The following is a 25,455-nucleotide window of genomic DNA, read 5'->3' as shown; positions in this document are numbered from 1 at the left end:
ATTTCTTTGTGACTGTGTATGTGTTTGAAATTCATTCCAAACTCGCTGGGGGCTAATTGCCAAGGGCCCAGCATAACAGGGTGGAGCTCCATTTTTGCTACCCCACTGCATTCCCCCCTGTCCGGGCAGTAGCCTACCCGTTTTCAGCACTGTGCATGTGTGTGCAGGACATCCACATGGCGCATAATGCGCGCACGCTCGTGTGGCACGAGCTCTTTTTCTCCATCCTCTTCTTTTATTTCTTTCTCTTCCTCCTTCTTCTTCCTCCCCTTCCCCTTCCTTCTCCTTCTCCACAAGCCCCACTCCCTTCTAACACTGATATTACCTAGCTGGGTCATGAAATGTTTGCAAGAAAACCCCGCAAGCTGACAGAACACCAAGAACTCCACAAAAATAGAATTTTTTTTAAAAAAGATTCCGTTTATTTCATTCCATGTCAAACAGTGGCATTTGCAATGCCAGCCTATATATTACAGTCCAGTTTACAAATACTGCAAAAAATAATAATAACAGCAATCATACAAGAGGTGCATTAATTTCATTTTTTTTAAAAAAAATACCTGGAAACACAGTACAAATGTTAAACTTTACAGATCCATAATTTAAGGACACTTGCAATACACTGGCAATAAAAAGATTTCCAGTCTGTCTGTGTCTTTTAGGAAGCTTCGGTGGAAGTGCTTTTTTTTAAAAAAAGGAGAGGGTCGGAATAAATTTTTATGGATTTTATTTGTATTCTACCTTTATTCTTTTTACAAATAATTCAAGTTAGTGAATATATCTAACACTCCTCCCTCCTCCTGCTTTCCACACAACGGCCCTGTGAGGTGGGCTAGGCTGAAACAGAATGACTGGCCCAAGGTCATTCGACCAGCTTTTGTATCTAAAGTGAAAACTAGAACTCACCATCTCCTGGTGATTGGCCCAAAATCACCCAATCAGATTTCATGCCTAAGGCCAGACTAGAACTCACTGTCTCCTAGTGATTCACCCAAAATCACCCAATCAGATTTCATGCCTAAGGCCAGACTAGAACTCACCATCTCCTGGTGATTGGCCCAAAGTCACCTACTCAGATTTCATACCTAAGGCTGAGCTAGAACTCTCCATCACCTGGAGATTGGCCCAAAGTCACCCAGCCGTCTTTCATGCCTGAGATGGGACTAGAATTCACCATCTCCTGGTGATTGGCACATAGTCACCTACTCAGATTTCATACCTAAGGCTGAGCTAGAACTCTCCATCACCTGGAGATTGGCCCAAAGTCACCCAGCTGGCATTCACGGCTAAGGCAGAACTAGAATTCACCATCTCCTGGGTTTTGGCCTGCTGCCTTAACCACTGAAATAAACTGATTCTCAAATAACTGGGGGAATTGCATGATGTCACTAATCTGTGCGTGGTTTTCTTCCCAGTTCTGTTTGTTTTCGTACTAGCCACTAGGCATTAAAAATAGACCCATGTAAAAGAGAAAAAAAGTGGGCCAAAATTCAACATTCAATCCTGCCACACTAGGGTCTGCTTAAGACACAACGGTTGCGGTCACCGTCTGGAGATCTTTTCACAAATGCACATTTAAAAACAATGAAGAAATACAAGTTAAAGCAACAAGAATTAAATGTACTCCGTTGTTTTTCAGAGAAAGCGAAAGACGTAAATAATCGGGACGAAGGTTATTTGTCTGGAATAATCCAGACGAATGACTAGGTTCTAGGTCTAGAAAGACGGAATGAGACCCAACTTTTCTGCAAAGTTTGACTTAAGTTAAGGCCAATCGCATTTTCTTCTCCACTGGATCGGTCCCTGTCTATCCACACTCTTGAATTCAATTAATTATTGTCAGACGTTTCCTTTTCGTGAAACTAAGGAAGAGAGAAAAGTTGGCCAGATTTAGGTCTTCGCAATTCTCCTTCTTCCCAATCAATGTGGTCAGAGACACCTGGGAATTCTAGTTTTCAAACATCTGGAGGGAATTTGATGGGAGAAAGCTATCTTAAGAGAAACATCAGCGTGTGTATACACAGGCAAATTCCCTTCACCTGGTTACCTCCAGCTCTGCAATTCCCATTCACCCAGGACAACATGATTTTTTTAAAAAGGAACCTGGGAATTTTAGTTCCAGAAAGAACTTGATGGGAGAAAGCTGCCTTAGGAAAGGTAGACATGGACATTCCCATGAGATTCCTTCCATCTGGTGACCTCCAGGTTTGGTGGGCCTCCAATTCCTACAATCCCCCAACTATGTTGAAAGAGGAACCTGGGAATTCTAGTTTTCAAACATCTGGAGGGAACTCAGTGGGAGAAAGCTATCTTAAGGGAAACATCAGCATGTGTATTCACAGGCAAATTCCCTTCACTTGGTCACCTCCAGCTCTGCAATTCCCATTCTCCATGGCCAACGTGATCAAAAAAAGGAACCTGGGAATTCTAGTTCCAGAAAGAACTTAATGGGAGAAAAGCTACCTTAGCAAAGCTAGACATGGACATTCCCATGTAGTTCCCTCCACCTCCAAGTTTGCTGGGCCTCCAGTTCCCACGATCCCTCAACCAGCAGGGCGAAAGAGGAACCTGGGAATTCTAGTTCCTAAACACCTGGAGGGAACCTGATGGGAGAAAGCTGCCTTAACAAAAAACAAAACAAAGCATCAAGCGTAGACAAAGAAGTATGCGTGGAGAAGACTCCCAAATCCTGTTACGTGAAATAGTTTGCTTTCTTATTTGGTTCTTTTTCAGTCTTTTTAATTTTTTATCTTTTTTAAAAAAAATATTGTCCAGGGGGTCAAGTGCACAGCTTCAGACATTGTTCCTCTGCTTCACGTTGGACAGCTTGACGCTCTCCTCGTCGCTGGATTCTGGAGGCGGTTCATCGTGGCACCCGATCATCAGCTGGTAGACCACAACGCCTGCGATGGCGCCCAGGAAAGGGGCAATGATGGGGATCCACCACCAGTGCCCAGAGGTCCTGCAAGACACAAGCAGAAAAAAATCACTTGGTTGGGCCCAGAGGTGAGAATATTGGTAGCTCAGGGTTGGTCCTGGGTGTTCTCTGAGCATTTTTTTTTTCATGCAGACATTTCATGAACCAACTAGGTAACGTCATCAGGGCTGAAGGGGAGTGGGGTTTGTGGAGAGAAGGAGGAGGAGGAGGAGAAGGAAGTGGAGGAGGAGGAGGGGGAGAATGAGAAGGAGGAGGAGAAGGAGAAGAAGAAGAAGAAGAAGAAGAAGAAGAAGAAGAAGAAGAAGAAGAAGAAGAAGAAAAAGAAAAAGAAGAAGAACAGCAACAACAACAACAACAACAACTAAAACAACAAACAACAGCAACAACAAAAACAGCAACAAGAAGAAGAAGAGGAAGAAGAGGAAGAAGAAAAAGAAGAATAAGAGGAGGAGGAGGACAATGACAATAATTGTGGTATTCTTGATGGTCTCTGAGCTTGGTTGCTTTCATGCAGACATTTGATTACCATACTAGGTAACATCATCAGTGGTAGAACAGAGGGGGTTTGTGCAGAGGAGGAGGAGGAGGAAGACTGTAAGGTCCCTGGTGCACTCTGAGATTGGCTGTTTTATTGCAGATATTTCATGACCCAACTAGGTAACATCATCAGTTGTAGAAGGGGGTGGGATTTGTGGAAAGGAGGAGGAGGAGGAATGTGGGGTCCGTGGTGTTCTTTGAACTTGGTTGCTTTCTTCCAGATGTTTCACGACCCAACTAGTTCGCATAATCAGTGTAACCGGTATCAGCCGTGCTACTATCAGTAGTAGCCCTGAAGATGTGACCTGGTTGGGTCATGAATTTTCTGTAAACAAACCACCAATCTCAAAGAGCACCAAGGACTCCATAGTTCCCCTCCTCTTTCTCCTACTCCTTGCCTAACCACGAAGGTCAGAGAGCACCAAGGAATTCACAGTTATCTCCCCCCCCCCTTCCAAACTCCCTCAAGGGCTGAGTTCTCTTTGTAACTCTGCGTGTAAAATTGAATTTTAGGAACCCAGCCAAACCGAAGCATCTATGATTCATTGGGAGGATCATTAACAATGGAATTGTTCCTCGACTCCACACCCCATTTCGCTGACTGTGCCTTCTAGAAATTTTCCTTGGCGCCAAACAACGATCAATCAATCAATCGATGTCAATCAATCAGAATAGCGCTGGAAGGGACTCTGGAGGTCTACTAGTCCAACCCGCTCTGCTCAAGCAGGAGATCCTATCTTCATTCCAGACAAAGAGCTTGTCCGATCTCTTCTTAAAAACTTCCTCCTCTGATGGAGCATCCCACAACTTCTGGACTACAAGTTGTTCCACTAATGGTTAAATATCAGGAAATTTCTGCTTAGTTCTTCTTTCCTGGAGTAGTTTCTATCCGTTGCTTCTTGTCCTGCCTTTGGGTGTTTTGGAGAAGAGTGAAGGATAGAATAGAATAGAATAGAATAGAATGTAGAGTAGAGTAGAGTAGAGTAGAGTAGAGTAAGGTTGAGTATAGAATAGAGTACAAAAGAGTGGAATAAAATAGAATAGAATAGATGGAATGAAGAATAGGATAGGATAGGACAGGACAGGATATCACGTTCCCCCTAGTCCTTCTATTTATTAGACTAGCCCAGGGGTAGGCAAAGATGGCTCTCCTATGACGTGTGGACTTCAACTCCCAGAATTCCTGAGCCAATCATGCTAGTTCAGGAATTCTGGGAGTTGAAGTCCTCATGTCATACAAGAGCCAACTTTGTCTACACCTGGAGTAGCTAAACCCAATTCCTGCCACCGTTCTTCGCCTCTCTTTTTAATGAAGAATTGAAAAAGGGGCCATGGAGGTCTTCTAGTCGAACCCTTGTGCAAAGTCCCACCACAGGTCAGACACAAAAGCCACTTACGTGAAAACTTCGGTACCCCAGCCAGAGATGGCGGTGAAGAGACGCGGGCCAAAATCTCGAGCTGGGTTGACGGCGTAGCCGGAATTGAAGCCCATGGAGGTCCCAATGACCAAGATGACGAAGCCGACGGTGAAGGCCTCCAAGCCTCTGGGCACAGGGTTGTTGTGAGGATCCACAATAGCCAGCACGCAAACGATTAACGCCGCAGTGCCGATAAACTGGAAAGGAAGAAGATTAAAATGTGTGCTCCTCAAAGAAGTCAGAGAGCATTGAGTGTCTTGACTCAAAAAGACACAAAAGCTGTTTGCCCTTCACTTTCAGGGTGGGTGTCATTGTTTTTGATGTGTTCGTCTACTCCATAGATGTTGGAACTACCCCTATCACATCACCCCCATTAAACTAAGCTTTGCTTAACAGGACCCCGAATCTGATCCTGTTGAGCCTGGACCTTTGTGCCTTACCTGGTCAAAAAACCCATTGACGGAATTCAAGTGTTCTGACGGGTAGGTGGCAAAGATGCCCGCCGTCCCATTGCCGCCCGTTACAAAGAGTTGGTTATTACCATGTGCCCAAATAGCATCTAGGAGCAAAGGAACAAAACAGAGAATTGAAGGAAACATCTCAGAATTCCTACACCCATCACCCCCAAAAGAAGCTTTTTCAAAGCCCCCCTTTGACAGCTGCATGCAACCAAGTTTCATTTTCACTTGGCCACGCCTTTTGGCTACTTAAGGGTGAGTCTCATGACAAGTGGTTGAGGAAGTCAACATTCAAATATGAGAGCTGGACTATCGGACCGTGCTTGTGGATTATTTCTGTGATTTCCAAATGAAGAAACTGAAAACTGTCTTCAAGTTTCCTGCCAATTCACCTTGAGTCGTGTTAATTAGAGAATGAATCAAAGAAAACTATTTGGGGAGTTTTGGCTTTCTGCCCGAGACTTTAATTAACAGCCGCTACAGAAATGGACTGATTTTCTTGCTTTTGCTGATATATTTTTTACAGTTAAACTTTTTGCTAGTAAACTATTAGACATTGTATGCTTAAAACTAGTCAACTCTGTGTGTGTGGACCTATTTATTGGAGGGCTTGTCATTGGGACAGAACAAGGAGTACAAATGGTTTCTGCAAATCTGTTCTGGAAATAATTACAGGAACCATTTGTACCACTATGAAGACATAGTTAAACCTCCAAGTGGCCTCAATGATCCTGTAAAAGGATGCAAAGGATTAGCTGGCTGCAAGGAGTGTCAATCCTTCCCTTCCGCAACATCCAGTCAGAGCTGATGAAGCTTCTGGGAGGGAAAGAGAAACATCTTCAAAGAAAAAAACAGAAAATCCAGTTGCTTCCTGAAAAAATAATAATTTAATAATAATAATTTATTAGATTTGTATGCCGCCCCTCTCCGAAGACTTAACCATGACCTGAAGGACTTGAGACTCTCCATGGATCTTTGGAGGAAAGGAAATGGAGACCGTTTTGGTGAAGGTTGAAGCCGAAGGAGAAGGCCAAACCCTTGAACTGAACTCACCGAAATATAAGCCGAACACGATGCCCGCTCCAAGAAAGGCTCCAATGGTTTGCGCCAGAGCGTAAACCGGAAGTTTGATCCAAGGTTCCCGGGCCATTAAGCACATCGCAAAAGTCACCGCGGGGTTCAGATGACCACCTATAAAAAATTATCCTCCGCTGGTTAGTCATATGTCAAAAAGTAAAACATACATGGTTTTAGATCTTAAAAAAACAGACATATTTTTGTTAGGTATTATATTATTATTATTATTATTATTATTATTATTATTATTATTGATGCTGTTGTTGTTGTTGTTGCTATTATTATTATTATTATTATTATTATTATTATTATCTTTTATAAGCAAAATGACTCAGACAATGCACGGTTCATTAAGCCTGTGTTGATTTAAAAGTTTATAAATAAATAATTTTTAAAAAGTAAAATATAGGTGGTTTTAGATCTTAAAAAAATCAGAAATATTTTTGTTAGGTATAATACCAAAAAACTATTGCAAAATGAAATACAGATTTAATATTACATGAGTTGACAGCAACAAGAATATGTATTTGCGCAATATTGGAAGCATGAAGATATTCCCACAGAGGAGAAGATAATCAAAAAGATATTAGACTGTGAGGATAGATTGATGTCAAAAGCAAAGGACAAGAAGGAGAACATTTCTCAACATGGGAAGTTGGAAAAATAGAAGTAGAAGTTGGAAGATGAAAAATTATGACTATGTACAAGTAAATGAGGAAAGACTATTTGGTTATTATATTACATATAAGACTACTCGTTTTTTCTCATCATTCCTATCACCCATCTCCTCTCACTTAGGACTGTATGACTGTAACATGTTGCTTGTATCCTTCTGATTTATATTAATATTGATTGTTTCCTCATTGCTTATTTGACCCCTATGACAATCATTAAGTGTTGCACCACATGATTCTTGACAAATGTATTTTTTCTTTTATGTCCACTGAGAGCATTTGCACCAAAGACAAATTCCTTGTGTGTCCAATCACACTTGGCCAATAAAGAATTCTATTCTATTCTATTCTATTCTATTCTATTATTCTATAATTCCATTCCATATTCTATTCTGTTCTGTTCTATTCTATTCTTCTACCATTTCATTCCATTCTATTCTTCTATAATTCCATTCTATTCCATTCCATCCTATTCTATTATTATATATAAAGTGAACAATATAGTATTATTATTATTATTGTTGTTGTTGTTGTTGTTGTTATTATTATTATTATTATCAAAATGACTCAGTCAATACTATTCATTAAGCCCATGTTGATTAAAACATTTGGAAATAATTTTTTTTAAAGTGAAAACCTTCAACTATTTATGGAACGACAGTTCGAAGTTACAACGGTCCTTAAAAAAAGGGACTTATGACCATGTTTCACTCTTAACGACCACTGCGACACCTGGATCGAAATTTGGGGCATTAGCAATTGTCATTTATTTATGAGTCCTTAAGGGCAGTGTTTCCCAACCTTGGCAACTGCTGGCTGGGGAATTCTGGGAGTTGAAGTCCAGATATCTTCAAGTTGCCACGGTTGGGAAACACTGCTTTAGGGAACCCGAGGGGAATTCGCTTAAGCGAAGCCATTAGAGACGGAGGTGCTGCAGGTGTTTGCGGGTCTTGTGATTAAGTTTGTGTTAATTAAGGTGTGCGCTGTCTCATTAACACCTCCTCTCTCCTTTCCCGATATAGTAAGGTTACATCAGGGAGTCTCCAGGCAATTTTTCACGGCTCTGCACCATCAATTATGCGCCACACATTTTTGGGGACCCTGGAGGAAGCTTGCATGATGACATAATCGCACAAAAGTTGCAACCAATATTCGGAGAGTCCTCGGCTTACGGCCATCACTTACGACCGGTCGAAAAATCCCACCCCCCCAAAAAAAGAACTTAGGACAACCGCCACCTCTTCCCTCCAGTCCTGTGAATGCATTTTGGGCCACTCAAAAAGGAGAGGGGAGGGGAGGAGAGGAGATAGAATGCAGAATAGAATTAGGGAAAGAGGGGAAGGGAAAAGAAAGGAAGAGAAGAGAAGAGAGAATGCAAAATAGAATTAGGGAAAGAGGGAAAGGAAGGGAAAGAAAAGGAAAGGGAAAAATGAAGGGAAAGAGAAAGAAAAGGAAAAGAAAAGAAAAGAAAGCAAGGGAAGGGAAGGGAGGGAAAGGAAAATAAATGGATGGATGAAGGGAAGGGAAAAGAAAGGGAAAAAGGAAAGTTTGCATTGTTGCGGATTGTGTCTTATACTCCATAAAATGGGGGGCCTTCTATGTCTTGGCGATCAATAAAAGCCGCCCTACCGGAGATTTGTCCAGCGATCAGAATTCCCAGCATCACAGCAAACCCAAAGGCCAAGTTGACCGTCAGGAAACGGGCGTGAGTCCCTCGGCTGAGCACCAGCTGCGCCACCGAACCACAACCGAACATCTGAAAAGAAGGAGGGGGGGGGAAATACACGGTGAAGTTGAAGTTTTGAAACATCAGAAAAAGAGGCGGATTATATTTGCAATCAATAGGAGGCGACACCAAGGATCTGCTTGAGTAGAATTCAACCTGGACAGATCATAAAATCCGTCGTCTCGCTTACAAAATTCTCTTCTGCCCCACAGAATATTATATTTTGCAAGCTGGATCATTTTGCCGTTAATTCCCTTCTTTTACTGCTTTGCTGCTTTATTTTTTAATTTAATTTGATTTGATTTGATTTGATTTATTCCACTTCCGTGCCATAGAACTCAGGGCAACTTACAACAGTAAAAACAACACAGTAATACAATAATAAAAAAAGAAGTCAAATATTAATAATAGTTATAAAGCCCCATCGTAAACCCTGGACTAAAATAACCCCCTATAAAAACCCTAAATCCAATCAAAACAGTATTTTATTTTACCATTTTACTGCTTTTTACTGTTTAATATTTGGCTTTTATTGCATTTTATTTGATATTTTGGCTCTTATTGTAATATTGTATTGTATTTTTATTGCTGTAAACCGCCCTGGGATTAGGCGGCATATAAATAAAATAAATTAAATTGAATTGTTCATCTCTCTATCTTCACAGGTTCTCCTGCTTGAGCAGGGGGCTGGGCTTGAAGACCTCTAGAACAGTGGTTTTCAACCTTTTTTGAGCCGCGGCACATTTTTTACATTTACATTTACATTGGCACACCACCAACTAAAATGACACCCTAAGACACTCTCCTCTCTTTTTCCATCTCTGTCTCCTCCCCACCCTTGTTTGTGTGTGTGCATGTGTGTGTATACTCTTAAACCATTTCCAAAAACAGGTGAGGGCTGGGGGGGGGTTTCTCTCTTATTCTTTGGGGGCTTTTTATCCTATGCTTTAAATCAAGAGTCACTTCTCTCTATCTTCTGTTTCTCTCTCCTCTCATTCTCTGTCTCAATCATTTTCTCATTTCTCTTTTTTCCTCCCCTTTTTGCTCATTTCCCTCTCTCTCTCCCTTCCTTTCCTTTTCTCTCTCTCTCTCTCTTGCTTTCTTTCTCTCTTGCTTTCTTTTTCTCTCTTTCTCTCTCTTTCTCTCTCACTCTTGCTTTCTCTCTCTTTCTCTCTTTTCTTTCTCTTGCTTTCTCTCTCCCACTCTCATTTTCTCTCTCTTTCTCTCTCTCTTGCTTTCTCTCTCTCTCTCTCTCTCTCACTCTCACTCTCGCTCTCAGCAAAAAGTTGTGATACCGGAACCTGAGCTTCCTTCTTCGCGGCACACTGGTTGAAAAACACTGCTCTAGAAGACCCTTCCGACTCTATTCGATTCGAATTACCCAAAATAAGAGTACAGTATACTATTTGTGCATGTTGTGGGTTCCAAATACAGACTTTTTATTGCAAAATGTTGTACTTTACATTCCTACAGGTAGTCCTCCTCGACTTCCCATTAGGCAACCGTTGAAATTTACAATGGACCCCTCTAAAAGTAGTTGTAAGTTCTGAAGTTATAACGGCTCCCCCCCCCCGTGGCATCGAATTTCCACTGAGTTACAACTCTTTGCTGAGTCCTGTTGTCACATGACCACAAAAACTGGCAAAAAACTACCCATGGCAAACACCAAGTTGATTTAACGACTGCTGATTCACTTAACAACCAGTATAAAGATCATAAAAATCAGGTTGGTTGCATGGGGGACCTGTCTCAGGATGGTCATGATTGACATCTAAGTCGAGGATTACCCAAGGTTGCCCACTCCTCCACTCGCAACAGAAGTCCCTATGCAACTAGACTCACAATCCTAAGTTTAGAAAGCTTAGAACTACATCGTCTTAAACACGACTTAAGCATAGTCCAAAAATCATCTGATACAGCATCCTTCCTGTCCACGACTACTTCAGCTTCAACCACAACAACACACGAGCACACGACAGATACAAACTCAAAGTAAACTGCTCCAAACTCGACTGCAGGAAATACGACTTTAGTAACCGAGTAGTTGATGCCTGGAACTCACTACCAGACTCTATGTTATCATCACCTGACCCCCAAAACTTTACCCTTAGACTGTCCATTGTTGACCTCTCCCAATTCCTAAAAATCAATCTTAATTCCAGGCCTGCTGGAAAAGCCAGGTTTTATTAGCTATCCAGAAAACCGGTAAGGAGGAGATTATGCGAATCTCTGGGGGCAGTTGATTCCATAGGGTCGGAGCCACCACAGAGAAGGCTCTTCCCTGAGGTCCTGCCAACCAACATTGTTTGGCGGATGGGACCTGGAGAGGGCCGACTCTGTGGGCTCTTACTGGCTGCAGCAAGGTATGTGGGAGGAGGTGGCGTAGCATTGACGGACAGTTTCCAAGTAACCAAGAGATTACTTATAAGTTTCCATTTTAGTTCAGGTTCTTGTGCAATCAACTCTTGTTTGCGCTCAGATTACTTCTTCCTCCTTCCTCTGATAAGCTGATTAAATTTCACTCCTATAGCAGAGGATTTTAAAAAAATAGTTATTCGTCCTTGAGCTTTAAAAAAAAACGGACTTTGAATCGTGTATCCTTTGCCAATTTTTATGTCAGTCAATCTGATTATCTTACACAGGGCGTGGAACAGGATAAGATTTCTCGCGGGCGCTCTTCCGTAAGTTTGGCTTTGGTATACAACGCGATTACAACAAGATCCGTTGGGCCCCACCGAAAACTGGCCCAAGGAACGGAGTTATTCAAAACTACTTATTCAAAACTCCCGTGTTTAGGGATGACAAAGACACAATGGGGCTGTAATTTGAGAAAGGTTGGAGAAGAATGGGCTGGCAAAATTGAGTGATAAATCAACCATGGTGCCAGATTTGAGATCTGGAAGAGGGCTGGGACTGAAATAGCAGAGAATGGAATAACAAGAGTTGGAAAGGGACCTTGGAGGTCTTCTATTCCAACCCCCTGCTTGGGCAGGAAACCCCATGCTACAGACAGATGCTTATCCAACATCTTCTTTAAAACGTCCAGTGTTGGGGCATTCACAGCTTATGGAGGCAAGCTGTTCCACTGACTAATTGTTCTGTCAGGAAATTTCTTCTTAGTTCTAAGTTACTTCACTCCTTATTTAGTTTCCACTCATTGCTTCTTGTTCTACCCTCTGGTGCTTTGGAGAATAGCTTGGCTCCTTCTTCTTTGTGGCCGCCCCTGAGATACTGGAAGGCTGCTATCATGTCTCCCCTGGTCCTTCTTTTCATTAAACTAGCCATGCCCAGTTCCTGCAACCACTTTTGATACATTTTGGTGTCCAGGACTTTAGTAATATTAGTTGCTCTTCTTTGCACCTTTTTTCCCAAAGTCTCAACATCTTTTTATATAACGTGGAAACCAAAACTGGGTGCCAGGCATAGTTCCCTCTAAGCTGAGCAGTGAGCAATCGCTCACTTAAAAATCATCATCAACTCAGAGTTTTCCAAACCTGCCCAGAAGCCGAGAGGGAAAGAGTGAGAGGGAAGGAGAGAGAGAGAGAAAGAGAGGAAGAGAGAGAAACAGAGAGAAAAAAGAGAGGAAGGAAAAGAGAAAGAAAAAGAATGGGAGTAAGGAAGAGAGAAAGAAAATCAAAATCTAGTTTGAAATTAGCTCAACTATTTAAGTGGCATTTTCATATTGATAGAGTTGCCCTATTATGAGCTCACTGTTATAGACACACAGTACAGTATTTTATTTTGAAATTCTCTGAGGCAAAACAGGGTGGGTTTTTTGTTTGTTTGTTTGTTTGTTTGTTTGTTTATTTATTATTTCTGTGCCGCCCAGTCCCGAAGGGACTGCCGCTCAGACACTATACTTTTCCGCCCACCGCAAAAAAAAATTAGAGGTAACACTGGTGCCAGGTGTGATGTTACACCTTATTGTGGTCTTCCAATATCTCAGGGGTTGCCACAAAGAACAAGTCAAGCTATTCTCCAGAGCACCTAAGAGTAGAACAAGAAGCAATGGGTGGAAGCTGCAGAAGGAGAGAAGCAACTTAGAACTAAGGAAAAAATTCCTGACAATTAGAACAATTAATCAGTGGAACAGAAGTTGCCTCCAGAAGTTGTGAATGCCCCAACACTGGAAGTTTTTAAGCAGATGTTGGGTAACCATCAGTCTGAAGGGTTGTAGGGTTTCCTGCCTAAGCAGGGGTTGGACTAGAAGACCTCCAAGGTCCCTTCCAACTCTGCTGCTGCTGCTGTTGTTGTTGTTATTATTATTATTATTATTGTTGTTGTATGTGGAGCTTCCGTTTTGCCCCTCGACCCCACCAGGGGCCATATTCTGAGGCAGATAAACTTTTTTATAGCTGACAACTATAATCTATAGTTTACATATACTGTATATAATATTTATATATATAAATGCTAATTGTATTGCAAATATATATATTTACAATGCTAATTGTAATACAATACAATGCTAATTGTATTGTAAATATATATATATTTACAATACAATTAGCAGATTATTTCTTCAAGTAAACCCAAGCAGGAGTTAGTTTTATTTCAGCAGAGCAGACAAGCACAGACAGTACAGAGTGCAGAGAATGCAGAACGGACTGAGCCACGCCCAGCCTTAAACTTAAGTTCCAGTTTTGATTCTCTGCACAGACTCAGAAGTGGTAAGCTCCCATTGCTGACTTAGTTGCTATGTCTATTCATTGCCTGACCTTGTTACCATTGGCTCTCCCAGTCATGAATAACGTAACAGTCTGCAACATTGCTTTTTCCTCCATTTCTCCCTATCCTAATTCGTTCACTGCTTTCCCCTGGATTTCCTGCTTTGCAAACTGCACATCGGTGCCCAACGTTCTGTATTTCCACTCAAACTACTGGTAGTAGGTTTTGCATAGCAAGACAGTCTATTCCCATTTGTTATGCCATTTTCACCTAGAAATCTTTCAAGACCTTTTGACAACATAAGAAGCGGAACGTTCTTGTAAAGTTCAGGTTCAACAATTGGATTTTGCATTATTAAAAGGGCCAAAGGGTTTTTTTTTAAAAAAAGTACTTGGCCTATGGCAGGAAAATTAAAATTACAATCAGTCCTGTCTCTTCTGCTCTCATCTCCATGGTAGTTTTGCACGCAGGTGGTCCTTAGAGAAAGTGTAGATCCTGAGTAGAAACCAAGTTATACTAAATCCATTTATGCAGCTCTTGAGAAAAAGCTAGGGGGAAAAATATAATTTCTTCCCTCCTCAATGGATCATGGCTTCTTGATTCTAATTTCTCTCCCCAACTCAGGAAGCTCAAACTGCCCAAGGAGCTGCTGATCCAGTTCTACAGAGAAATCATTGAGTCTGTCATCTGCACCTCTAGAACTCTCTGGTTCAGTTCTGCAACCCAACAAGACCGACACAGACTTCAGAGGAGAATCAGAACTGCAGAAAATAACAATGGCTGCCAACCTGCCTCCCATTGAGGGCCTGTAGACTGCACGAGTCAAAAAGAGGGTGGTGAAAATATTTACTGACCCCTCACATCCTGGACATAAATTGTTTCAACTCCTACCCTCACTGTAGAGCATTGCACACCAAGACAACTAAACACAAGGACAGGTTTTTCCCCAACACCATCACTCTACTAAACAAATAATTCCCTCAACACTTTCAAACTTTTTACTAAGTCTGCACTTCTATTTCTAATAGTTTTTTCTCATCGTTCCTATCACCCATCTCCTCCCACTTGGGACTATATGACTGTAACTTGTTGCTTGTATCCTTAAGTTTTTTATTATTATTGATTGTTTCCTCGTTGCTTATTTGACTCCTGTAATCATTAAGTGTTGTACCTCTTGATTCTTGACAAATGTATTTTCTTTTATGTACACTGCGAACATAGGCACCAAAGACAAATTCCTTGTGTGTCCAATCACACTTGGCCAATAAAGAATTTAATTCTAATCTGGGAAAATCTGAATTCTGAAAGTTTCCAGGTTTTGCCCACCCAAAAGAAAGCCCAAGCTCCCTGCCCCAGCACCCACATGTCCATCCCATGGTCCAATAAATGCACCCCCCCCACCTGGAGATGCCTCCCAGTCACATCCCTCCAATTGCAGGGTAGAGTGACCTTGACTCTCAGGAGAGAGAAATGTTACTTTGACTCTACGTCTCCCGAGCTGTGGCAGACCCGAAGATCCAATGCTCAAAATGGATTCCAGACATGACCCAGAGCCAAGCGACAAAGCCAACCTGTGGGGCCCGCCCTCGTCTTGATCCAGGATGAACTCGCCCTGGTGCCATCACCCAACCCCAAAAACGAAGAATAACAAGAGGCCCTTCCAACTGCTGCCCCACCTTGCCTAGAAGGTGCGCAGAGGGGAACTACAGACAAGACACCTGCAGAATTCGGCTTGTGTTCCCTGCCTTGGGGACAGATCGTAATAGCTGAAGAAGCTCCGTTTCTTTGTTCCTCCCAAAATTAATCTTCCCCTATTCCAGTGCTCCCAAATTCATTAAAGCCATGAATATTTTCCCCTCCTCTTGTTCCAAGAGGTGGAGCAGGGAGGGGTCCTTTTTTAAGTCTAGCATCAGGCGTTCCCCCCAAAAAATACTGCTGATTTTTTTTTTCCTTTTTGCCCTCCGAGCTTTCAAGGGTTTGTTTTGTTCTTCCCCGGGAGATGCGATAGGGATCTTCCCATGGGCCGCTTCGTTAATTAAACTTGGCACCGGAGAAATCTTCCTAGAGGCAGAATAATTGCACCAGGGTTGGGCAAGGAAGCAGGGCGTTCTCTGGAGGGGTTTCCAACAGAACACCGCGCATTGTAGGCGCCGAAAAGGAGCTCGGTTTGGGTCAAAGAAGCGTAATAACGAGGCCTTAAAATCTGATTTTGGGGGGGGGGGAATTGTCCAAACTTACAGGAGTGTTAAGTCCTATATAAGAATAAGGATGACCTAAAAATTAAAGTACTGTATTTTTGGGGGTATAAGATGGTCATCCAACATCTTCTTTAAAAATTCCAGTGTTGGGGCATTCACAACTTCTGGAGGCAAGTCGGTCCACTGGTTAATTGTTCTAACTGTCAGGAAATTTCTCCTTAGTCCTAAGTTGCTTCTCTCCTTGTTTAGTTTCCACCCTCTGCTTCTTATTCTACCCTCAGGTGCTTTGGAAAATAGGTTGACTCCCTCTTCTTTGTGGCAACTCCTGAGATATTGGAAGATTGCTATCCTGTCTCCCCTGGCTCTTCAACAACAACAGATGATCCACTGGAACTTGTGCCAGAAATACCATCTACCAATGGCAAAGAACTGGTGGAATCATAAGCCCCAAAAAATGGTGGGAAATGAGCAAGCAAAACTACAGTGGAACTTCTGACTTCAGACAGACTGAATTTTGGAACATAACACACCAGACATCGGCATCCCAATCCCAGGGGACAGAAGAATTGAGGAGAAGCAGCTAGAGAAATTTACAAAATACGAAGCTCTGAAAATCGAGCTGCAATGACTCTGTCATAAGCGAGTGAAAGTGGTCCCAGTGGTACTTGGCACGCTGGGCGCAGGGCCAAAGGATCTCAGCGGACGTTTAAAAACCATTGCAATTGACAAAATTTCCACCTGTCAATTGCAAAAGGCCACTTTACTGGGATCGGCAAACATAATTCACCCCTACATCACGCAGTCCTAAGTGCTTTGGATGCACCCGACTGATGATGAAATACATAATCCAGCATAGTTTGCTGTGTTGTATTGTTGACATAACAACAACAACAACAAGTTGGAAAGGACCTTGGAAGTCTTCTAGTCCAATCCCCTGCTTAGGCAGGAAACCCTCCACTCTTCCCTTGGTTAAACTACATATTGCCACAGTTCTGGTCACCTCACCTCAAGAAGGATAGAATGGAACTGGAAAAGGTGCAAAAAAGGGCCACAGGAATGGTCAAGGAAATGGAGCCCCTCCCTTAGGAAACCAGGTTGCAACGCCTTGGTCTCTTCAGCCTTGAAAGACGGAGTTGAAGGGGTGACTTGGTCGAAGGGTATAAAATCATGCATGGGATAGAAAAGGTGGATAGAGAAAAATCATTTTCTCTATCACACAATACTAGGACGAGGGGACCCTCCCTAAAGCTCACAGGTAAGAAAGTGAGGACAAATCAAGGGAAATATTTCTTCACCCAGAGGGTCATTGACGGTTTATGGAATTCCTTTCCAGAAGAGGTCGTGACAGCTGTCAGCCTGGATAGCTTCAAGGCAATGTGGGACAGATTCATGGATGTTGAGTTGAAATGGATATCCAAGTGCCGCCTCTTCGTTGGTGGAGGCAGGCAGGGTTCCCTTGGGTCCCATTTGTTGGGGGTCAAGGGAAAGGGAGGGTCTTGCCTTCTCTTTCTGCCCAAGATCCCCCTGGACAATTGGTGGGCCACGTTGGGACAGAGAATGCTGGACTCCATGGGCTTTGGCCCCATTCAGCAGGGTTCTTCTTAGGTTCTTAGGTTCTCAATTCCAGCAATCGTTCTTTTTAGCCTCCAGTCCCCTAATGGACATTTTAACCTCCAAGATCTGCAGAGGTCCATAAAGACCACCAAACGGACTTAAGACAAGAACCAAAAGGGGCCCAATTAACACGGAAGGCAAGCCCAGAAGCAAAAGGCCTTCAAGGGAGAGAAGACCCTGTCAATCTGCTTTGTCTTGCAGAGCCCGTAAGAAATTACTTTGCCGTAAGCTGTTTGGCTGTAACCCCATGCAACAACCCAATTACCCTTTAGGAATTTGGCCTTCGGGGAAGATGGGAGATAATTTCATTACCACCGTTGCTGGCCAAATATTTCTCTTGCTGTCAGATTGCCAGTTAATTACCCAGGGTGAAAGCTCCTAGACTATCTACGGTATGCATCCAATCAACTGGAGAATTATGTCAGAAGCAGGAATATCAAAAGGTCTGGGCACCTCTCCCCAGAATTTGGAACAGTATGTTCCTGAGAGCTTGGCAAGAATTCTTCCAGCCCAGGTGCAGGATTCCTATGCTTATATAATAATAATAATAATAATAATAATAATAATAATAATAATAATAATAATAATAATAACAACAACAACAACAACAACAACAATAATAATAATAATTGCAAGTGAAACAGACAGTGGAAGAAGAGAAGCATGCATTAGCTGAGCAAAGATGGAGGTCAACAATAGGAAGCTTCTCAAGGTGAAGCAAACTAAGGACCAGTACAGAAAACTGTAACTCAATGTTGTATGGGCAGTTGGCGGAACAAAGCATTGCATGGCCAGTTCTTGGATAAAGAAAAGACCTGGTCATTGCTTACAAGTGGAACACTCAAAAAGGAGACAGAAGGACTAATACTGGCGGCACAAGAACAGGCCATTAGAACAAATGCTGTCAAAGCCAGAATTGAAAAATCAACAGACGATCCAAAGTGCAGACTCTGTAAAGAAACAGATGAAACAATCGATCACATACTCAGCTGCTGCAAAAAGATCGCACAGACTGACTACAAGCATAGACATGATGCTGTGGCACAGATGATCCACTGGAACTTGTGCCGGAACTACCATTTCCCAGTGACAAAGAACTGGTGGGATCATAAGCCTGAAAAAGTGGTTGAAAATGAGCAAGCAAAACTACTGTGGGACTTCCGACTTCAGGCTGACCGAATTCTGAAGCATAACACACCAGACATTGTAATTGTGGAGAAAAAGAAAGTATGGATCATCGACATCGCAATCCCAGGAGACAGCAGAATTGAGGAGAAGCAGCTAGAGAAATTAGTGAAATACGAAGATCTAAAAATCGAGCTGCAACGACTCTGGCATAAGCCAGTGAAAGTGGTCCCAGTGGTACTTGGCACGCTGGGCACAGTACCAAAGGATCTCAGCGGACATTTGAAAACCATCGGAATTGACAAAATCTCCATCTGTCAATTGCAAAAAGCCACTTTACTGGGATTGGCAAAGATAATTCGCCGCTACATCACGCAGTCCTAGGTGCTTGGGAAGCGCCCGACTGGTGATGAAATACGATATCCAGCATTGTGATCTTGTTTGCTGTGTTGTACTGATAATAATAATAATAATAGTAATAATAATAATAAGAAGAAGAAGAAGAGATTAGATATTAAACAAATAACTAATAAATTGATTAGTTACAAGACAAATTCCTTGCGTGTCCAATCACAATTGGCCAATAAAGAATTCTGTTCTGTTCTGTTCTATTCCTATTCTATTCTATTCTGTTCTATTCTATTGTTTATTTATTTGGTTGGATTTCTATGCCACCCTCTCCAGAGACCAGGGCAACTTACAACAATAAGAACAAAATACAACACAATATAAAAAAGTGAAACCCAACCTAACACTAAACCTAACAATTAAAACATGTATAATGTAAGAAACCCCATCATTAAAACCCAGTGTATATAATTATACACTAATGAAACAAAATACTATGAGATTTGGAAAGAATTTTACAGATGGGTGGGAAACAGGAAGCAGAAATAAAGCTGTATAGAGAGAAATTATGTTTAATAAATAGAAAAATATAATATAAACTTCTGTTGAAACTTGATGTAAGAAATCATATTACAACTCAAAAGGTTTTACATAAAACCGAAAAATAATCGTTGGAACTAAATGCTGTAGAATAACATAAGAGAAAGAGGGTGTTATATGTTTCTATGTTTCTTTTTCCTTCTTCTATCTCTATCTGTTCTTTTCCTTTCTATATTTGTTTGTCTGACTTAAGGCATTGTACAATACAATACCAATGTAAACAAATATGAAACAGAGGTTAAAGATTATGTACTGTCTTTTTTAATGTTTATATATTTAATAAACTTTTTCTAATAATTTTTTTTAAAAAATATATACACTAATTATATTATACTAATTACACTAATATTTACTAATTACATTAATATTTGAGGGGCTCCTAAGAAGACTGGAAGGGGTCAAACTATTTTTCCACAAGCACCAAAAGGCAAGATGTGAAATAATGGATGGAAACTAATCAAGGAGAGAAGTAACCTGGAACAAAGGAGAAATTTCCTGAGAGTGAGGACAATTAACAAGTGGAACAGCCTGCCACCAGAAGATGTGGATGCTCCATCACTGGAGGTTTTTAAGATGATGTTGGATAACCATTTGTCTGAAGTGATGTAGGGTTTCCTGCCGAAGCAGGGGGTTGGACTAGAAGACCTCCAAGGTCCCTTCCAATTATATTATTCTATGTTTGAACTAAGCAATGCCTTCAGTGATATAAAGGGGTTAGCTCTCTGTTCTGGGTCAGTTACCATCTCAGTAAAGACAGCCAAATCAAGAAATTACCAAGAATATTCACACCAACACTGACAGGGGAAGCCACTAATATATAAATAGAGAGCAACCCACCCAGCCCTTCTAGCATTGATGATGTTCCCTAGTTGGGTAATGAAAACTCAATGAGAAAACCACCAAGCTCAGAGAGCACCAAGGTCTCCATAGTTGTCATCCTCCTCGTCTTCCTCTTCCTTCTCCTCCTCCTTCCCTTCTCCTCCTCCTCCCTTTCTCCACAAACTCCTTTCTAACCCTGATGATGTTCCCCCATTGGGTCATGAAACATCTGCAAACCAAACACCCAGCTTGAAGAACGCCAAAGGGCCCCCATAGTTAAAAGATCTACAAGATTCATACAGCCGCCCATCTTACACTCTGGGCCGCTCCCAATAGGATCACGATCATGGGCTTTGGCTCCATGAATTTCCCGGAAGGCTCTGCCCAAGGGAGCAGCGGATGGATGAAAGAAATGAAGCATTTAATGGACGGCTACATCGGTGCAAATGGGCAAGGCTGCGATTGCAACGCCCTGCTATTTCCTTGCTGCGCTGGCTTTTCAGCTTTGGCAAACTTCTCAGCGGCTCCTTGGATCAAGCTCCCCCCCCCGTCCACTCCTTCTCCTCCCAATGGTGCAAAGGCGTTGTGGTTCCCAAACCCTGGGGAAAGGAACTCCAATTGTCGTGGTTGTGTAAATATCATTTGTGCCTCTCTCCGAGGGATTTCAGAAAAGTTTACTCAAAATAGAAGAATCACCCTTCCTTCGTCACCCCACTCATATGGTAAGGAGGGATTAAAATACTCAAAGGTCCTTCCTGTCAACAACTACTTCTGCTTCAACCACAACAACATATGAGCACACAACAGATGCAAACTTAAAGTAAATCACTCCAAACTCAACTGCAGGAAATACGACTTTAGTAACCAAGTAGTTGATGCCTGGAACTCACTACCACACTCTGTAGTATCATCACCTGACCCCCAAAACTTTACTCTTAGACTATCCACCATTGACCTTTCCTGATTCCTAAGAGGTCAGTAAGGGGCGTGCATAAGTGTACCAGCGTGCCTTCTGTCCCTGTCCTATTGTCTCTCTTTTACTAGTATCATGTACATAAATATTATTATATGTTTGTATACCACCAATACATACATGACAAAACAAACAAATAAATAAATAAATATAAATAAATAAATAAAGGAGGGAAGGAGATGGAAATGAGAGAAGGAATGAAGGAGGGAAGGAGGGAGGGAGGAAAGGAGGTGGAAATGAGAGAAGGAAGGAAGGAAGGAGGGAGGGAGGTGGGAATGAGAGAAGGAAGGAAGGAAGGAAGGAGGGAGGGAGGTGGGAATGAGAGAAGGAAGGAAGGAGGGAGGGAAGGAAGGAGGGAGGGAAGGAGGTGGAAATGAGAGAAGGAAGGAAGGAAGGAATGAAGGAAGGAACGAAGGAACGAAGGAACGAAGGAACGAAGGAATGAAGGAACGAAGGAACGAAGGAACGAAGGAACGAAGGAACGAAGGAACGAAGGAAAGGACCATTTCACAGGGGTCGCCTAAGAATTACTAGTAAGACTTCTCTCTTACTAGGATCATGTATATAAACTTTGTTGTATCTTTGTAGGCCCCCAATACGTACTTGACAAAGTAAATAAATAAACAAATAAAAATAAAAAAGGATTCCCAGATCCTTTGCTAGAGAAGATTGGCTGAATTTGGCCAAGAAGCTAAGACTCAAAATCCCCAGGCAATCCTCGACTTAACAGACATTGTTAAAACAGGGCGGAATGAGCTTGTCTCACTTAGTGACGGAAATGTCGGAGCTCGGTTGTGATCATAAATCGAGGACTCCCAGTCGGTTCTGTGAATCGAGACCCGTCAAATGACTTCAGCAAATTCTATTTAGCCGTGGATGGACAGAGGCGACGTGAACCCTAACCTTGGAGAAACCGCAGCCTAATTTATCCAAAAGCAATGGGTCAGTTACAACCCCCTTACAATCTGGAGTAAGAGAAACAGGGCTGAAGTGGTGCCAAAGGTAGCACAGGTGTGCCAAGTGATGACAAATCGGATATTTGGAGAACATGCGGTTGTGGTACCAAGGTGATCGTGCTCAACCAAAACTTAAACAGAAGGGAGTTAGATCATGAAGTTAGCAGTGTTTCTCTTTCTTCCTTTCCCTACCCTTATCTCTCCTTCCTTCCCAACCTTCTCTCTTCTTTCTTCCTTTCTTTTCTCCTCTCTCTCTTTCTCCTTCTTTCCCTTTCTCTCTCTCTTCTTCCTTCCCTTCCCTTTCGCTCTTCCCAACCCTCTCTCCCTTCCCAACTTTCTTTCTTCTTCCTTCCCTTCATTTCCCTTCTTCTTTCTTTCCTCGCTTCCATTCTTCTCTCTTTCCTTTTCCTTTCCTTTCTCTTTCTCTTCTTCCTTCCCTTCATTTTTCTTCTTTTCTTTTCTTGCTTCCCTCCCTCTCTCTCTCTCTTTCTCTGTTCCTTTCCCCTTTCCTTTATCTCTCCCTTCCTCCTTCCTTTCCCTTTCGCTCTCTCTCCTCCCTTCCCAACCTTCTCTCTCCTCCCTTCCCTTCTTCTCTCTCCTTCCCTTTCTCTCTCTCTCTCTCTTTCCCTCTCTTCTCTCCTCCCATTTTTCTCTTCCTCCCTCCTTTTCTTTCTCAAGCTTAACAACTGCAATATGTGCGGATTTCAACACCGGAATTCCAAAGGTAACTTCAACTCAATTCCCACTTTAGGTGGGTTATTATTCATCCATCCAATCTATCTGTCTGTCTGTTTGTCTGTCTGTCTGTCTATCGATAGATCGATCAATCGATCTTTCTATCTATCTATCTATCTATCTATCTATCTATCTATCTATCTATCATGATTTGATTTGATTTGATTTGATTTGATTTGATTTGATTTGATTTCTATGCCACCCTTCTTCTGAGACTCAGGGCGGCTCCCAATAAACAAGTACAAAGCAGGTAAGAAATCTACTATTAAAACACACTAAAAACTTCAATATTAAAAACATATGATTTAAATTCTAAAACACCAATATATTTAAATTTATATTTATTTGTATATTACCTATACGAAGCAAACCACAAAGCAATTCTGGAAGAAATCAGAAAAGACCCTTTCTAGAAATCCAAACTTTTGTCTATTTTGTTTGGGCACACCAAAATGTGCAAACATTCCGCCCCAAATCTACGGAGAGGGGCGGCATACAAATCTAATAAATAATAATAATAATATAATAACTAGACAGAACGCTTCAACCTGTGAAACCGCCAAACGGTCAGCAAATCCGTCCATGGGCGCAACTAGTGAGAAAATCTCAGTGGTGATTTTTCCGCCTCTGGCTCCGTTCACACAACAACCTGAGTCCAAGCAAGGCCACTTCCTAGGTTAGAGCAGCACATTCCACCCAAAGTTAACCCAATAAGTTGGACCTCACTGGGACAGATATTCAGTCAAACAGACATTTACCAAAGTTCTTGCCTTGGGTGAACAGAACAGGGGGGGGGGGGATCTTTAGGGAATTAATTCTAGGGTACTTCTGCCATGCTCCATCAGGGCATTTCATTGTGCCAAATAGAGTAAAGCCTTCCTCCTCCTCCTCCTCCTCCTCCTCCTCCTCCTCCTCCTCCTCCTCCTCCTTTTTCTGTCTCTCTTTCTCCTACCCCTCTCATTCTTCCCTTTCCCCTTTTCTCCTTCTCTCTTCCTTCTTCTCTTTCTCCCTCTCCTCCTTCACCAATATCCCCATCATCTCCCCTTCTCTTTCTCCCTTTCTCCTGCTTTCGCTCTCATTTTTCTCCTTCTCTTGCTCTTCTCCTCATTCCCCTCTTCCTCCTTCTCCTCCTCCTCTGCCACTACCCTCATTTCTCCTTCTCCTTTTCCCTCTCTTTCTTGTATTCTTTCTCTTCCTCTTCATCCTCCAACACAAATCCTCCTTTCTCCTCCTCCTTTCTTCCTCGCCTTCTCTTTTTCCCTCTTTTTTCTCCTTCTTCTTTCCCTCTCATTCTTTCTCCTCACTCTTCTCCTCCTTGACTTCTTCCTCCTCCACTAATCCTCCTTTCTCCTTTCTTCCTCGCCCTCTTTCTTCTCCTTCTCTTTCAACCCCTCTCCTCTTCATTCTTCCCTTCCTCCTCCTCATTCTCTTTCTCTCTCCCTTTTCTCCTTCTCGCTTCTCCTTCTCCTTTTTTCCTTTTTCTCCTCCTCCTCCTTTCCTCTTCTTTTTCTATTCTTCTTCTCTTCCTCCTCCTCCTCCTTCTCTCTCCTTTTTCTCCTTCTCACTTCTCCTCCTCCTGCTACTTTTCTGTATTGTTTTCTTCTCCTTTTTCTCCTCATTCTCCTCCTCCTCCTCTTTTCCTTTTTTTCTACTTCTTCTTCTCTTCCTCATGCTCCTCCTCCTTTTCTCTCCTTTTTCTTCTCTTTCTCCTCCTCCTCTGCCTCCCTCCTTTTTCTTCTTTCTCCTCCTCCTTCTCTCTCCTTTTTCTTCTCTTTCTCCTCTTCCTTCTCTCTCTTTTCTTCTTCTCTTTCTCCTCCTCCTTCTCTCTCCTTTTTCTTCTCTTTCTCCTCCTCCTCTCCTTTTTCTTCCCTTTCTCCTCCCCTTGTCTCTTTTTTCTTCTTCTCTTTCTCCTCCTCCTCTGCCTCCCTCCTTTTTCTTCTCTTCCTCCTCCTCTTCCTTCTCTCTCCTTTTTTTCCTTCCCTTCCTCCTCCTCCTCCTCCTTTCTTCCCCACACCAGTCCCCATCCATTTACGTACCACCAAGATCAGGGTGCCCAGGGACTCAGCCAAGCCCTGGCGGAGCAACTTATTCCTGATCCGCAGCCTGCGTCCGAGGGCCGAGAGCAATTCCTTCTGCCTCCCCATCACGCCTGGAGCTCACAAGACAAGTCTGGAAGAAGAAGGGGGTCTCGAAGGGGTCTGCCTGCAAAGGTCTCAGCCACAGCTCTTGGGGCTTATGGTCAGAATCCAAACCTTCCCCAGCTTATAAGCAGGTGGCAAGCGCCTGGATCCGCCCCTGGTCCTCCTCTGCCCTGGTGCACACCCACGCCCTGACACACCCACAGCACAGCCTTGCACAGAAGTGTGTGGTTTTTCCTCCCTTCCTTTCCTCCCCGTCTTGTCAGCAACGTCACGCAAACACACACACAGGCTGAAGTCACTGCTCAGTTCAAGCAGGCTGTTTGAAGCATTGCCAAATTTGATTCCCAACCTTCCCAGCACTGGTTGAAGGGCTCAGACCCAGGATTAACCCAGTATAGTCTCAGATAAAGCCAGCCTGCTTTATAACAGAGGGACAGAATCAGGGTCACA

The 25,455-nt window shown here is 42.6% G+C and overlaps 1 protein-coding gene across 1 annotated transcript; it reads right to left on the bottom strand.

The window, feature by feature from the left end:
- Positions 1-399: 399 nt before the first annotated feature.
- AQP3 (aquaporin 3 (Gill blood group)) lies at positions 400-25,086 on the bottom strand. The gene is made up of 6 exons (XM_070743657.1): positions 24,901-25,086; positions 8,732-8,858; positions 6,405-6,542; positions 5,334-5,452; positions 4,873-5,090; positions 400-2,962 (listed from the first exon to the last, which is right to left on the bottom strand). The coding sequence occupies exons 1-6, from the start codon at positions 25,006-25,008 to the stop codon at positions 2,794-2,796; spliced, it is 879 nt and encodes a 292-aa protein (XP_070599758.1). The 5' UTR covers positions 25,009-25,086; the 3' UTR covers positions 400-2,793.
- Between the last annotated feature and the right edge of the window lie 369 nt (positions 25,087-25,455).

This window comes from Erythrolamprus reginae, chromosome 2 (assembly GCF_031021105.1).
Source record: "Erythrolamprus reginae isolate rEryReg1 chromosome 2, rEryReg1.hap1, whole genome shotgun sequence".
NCBI classification, from domain to species: Eukaryota; Metazoa; Chordata; class Lepidosauria; order Squamata; family Dipsadidae; genus Erythrolamprus; species Erythrolamprus reginae.
The sequence above is the reverse complement of the archived record's forward strand: the minus strand, read 5'-3'. Positions and strand labels throughout refer to the sequence as shown.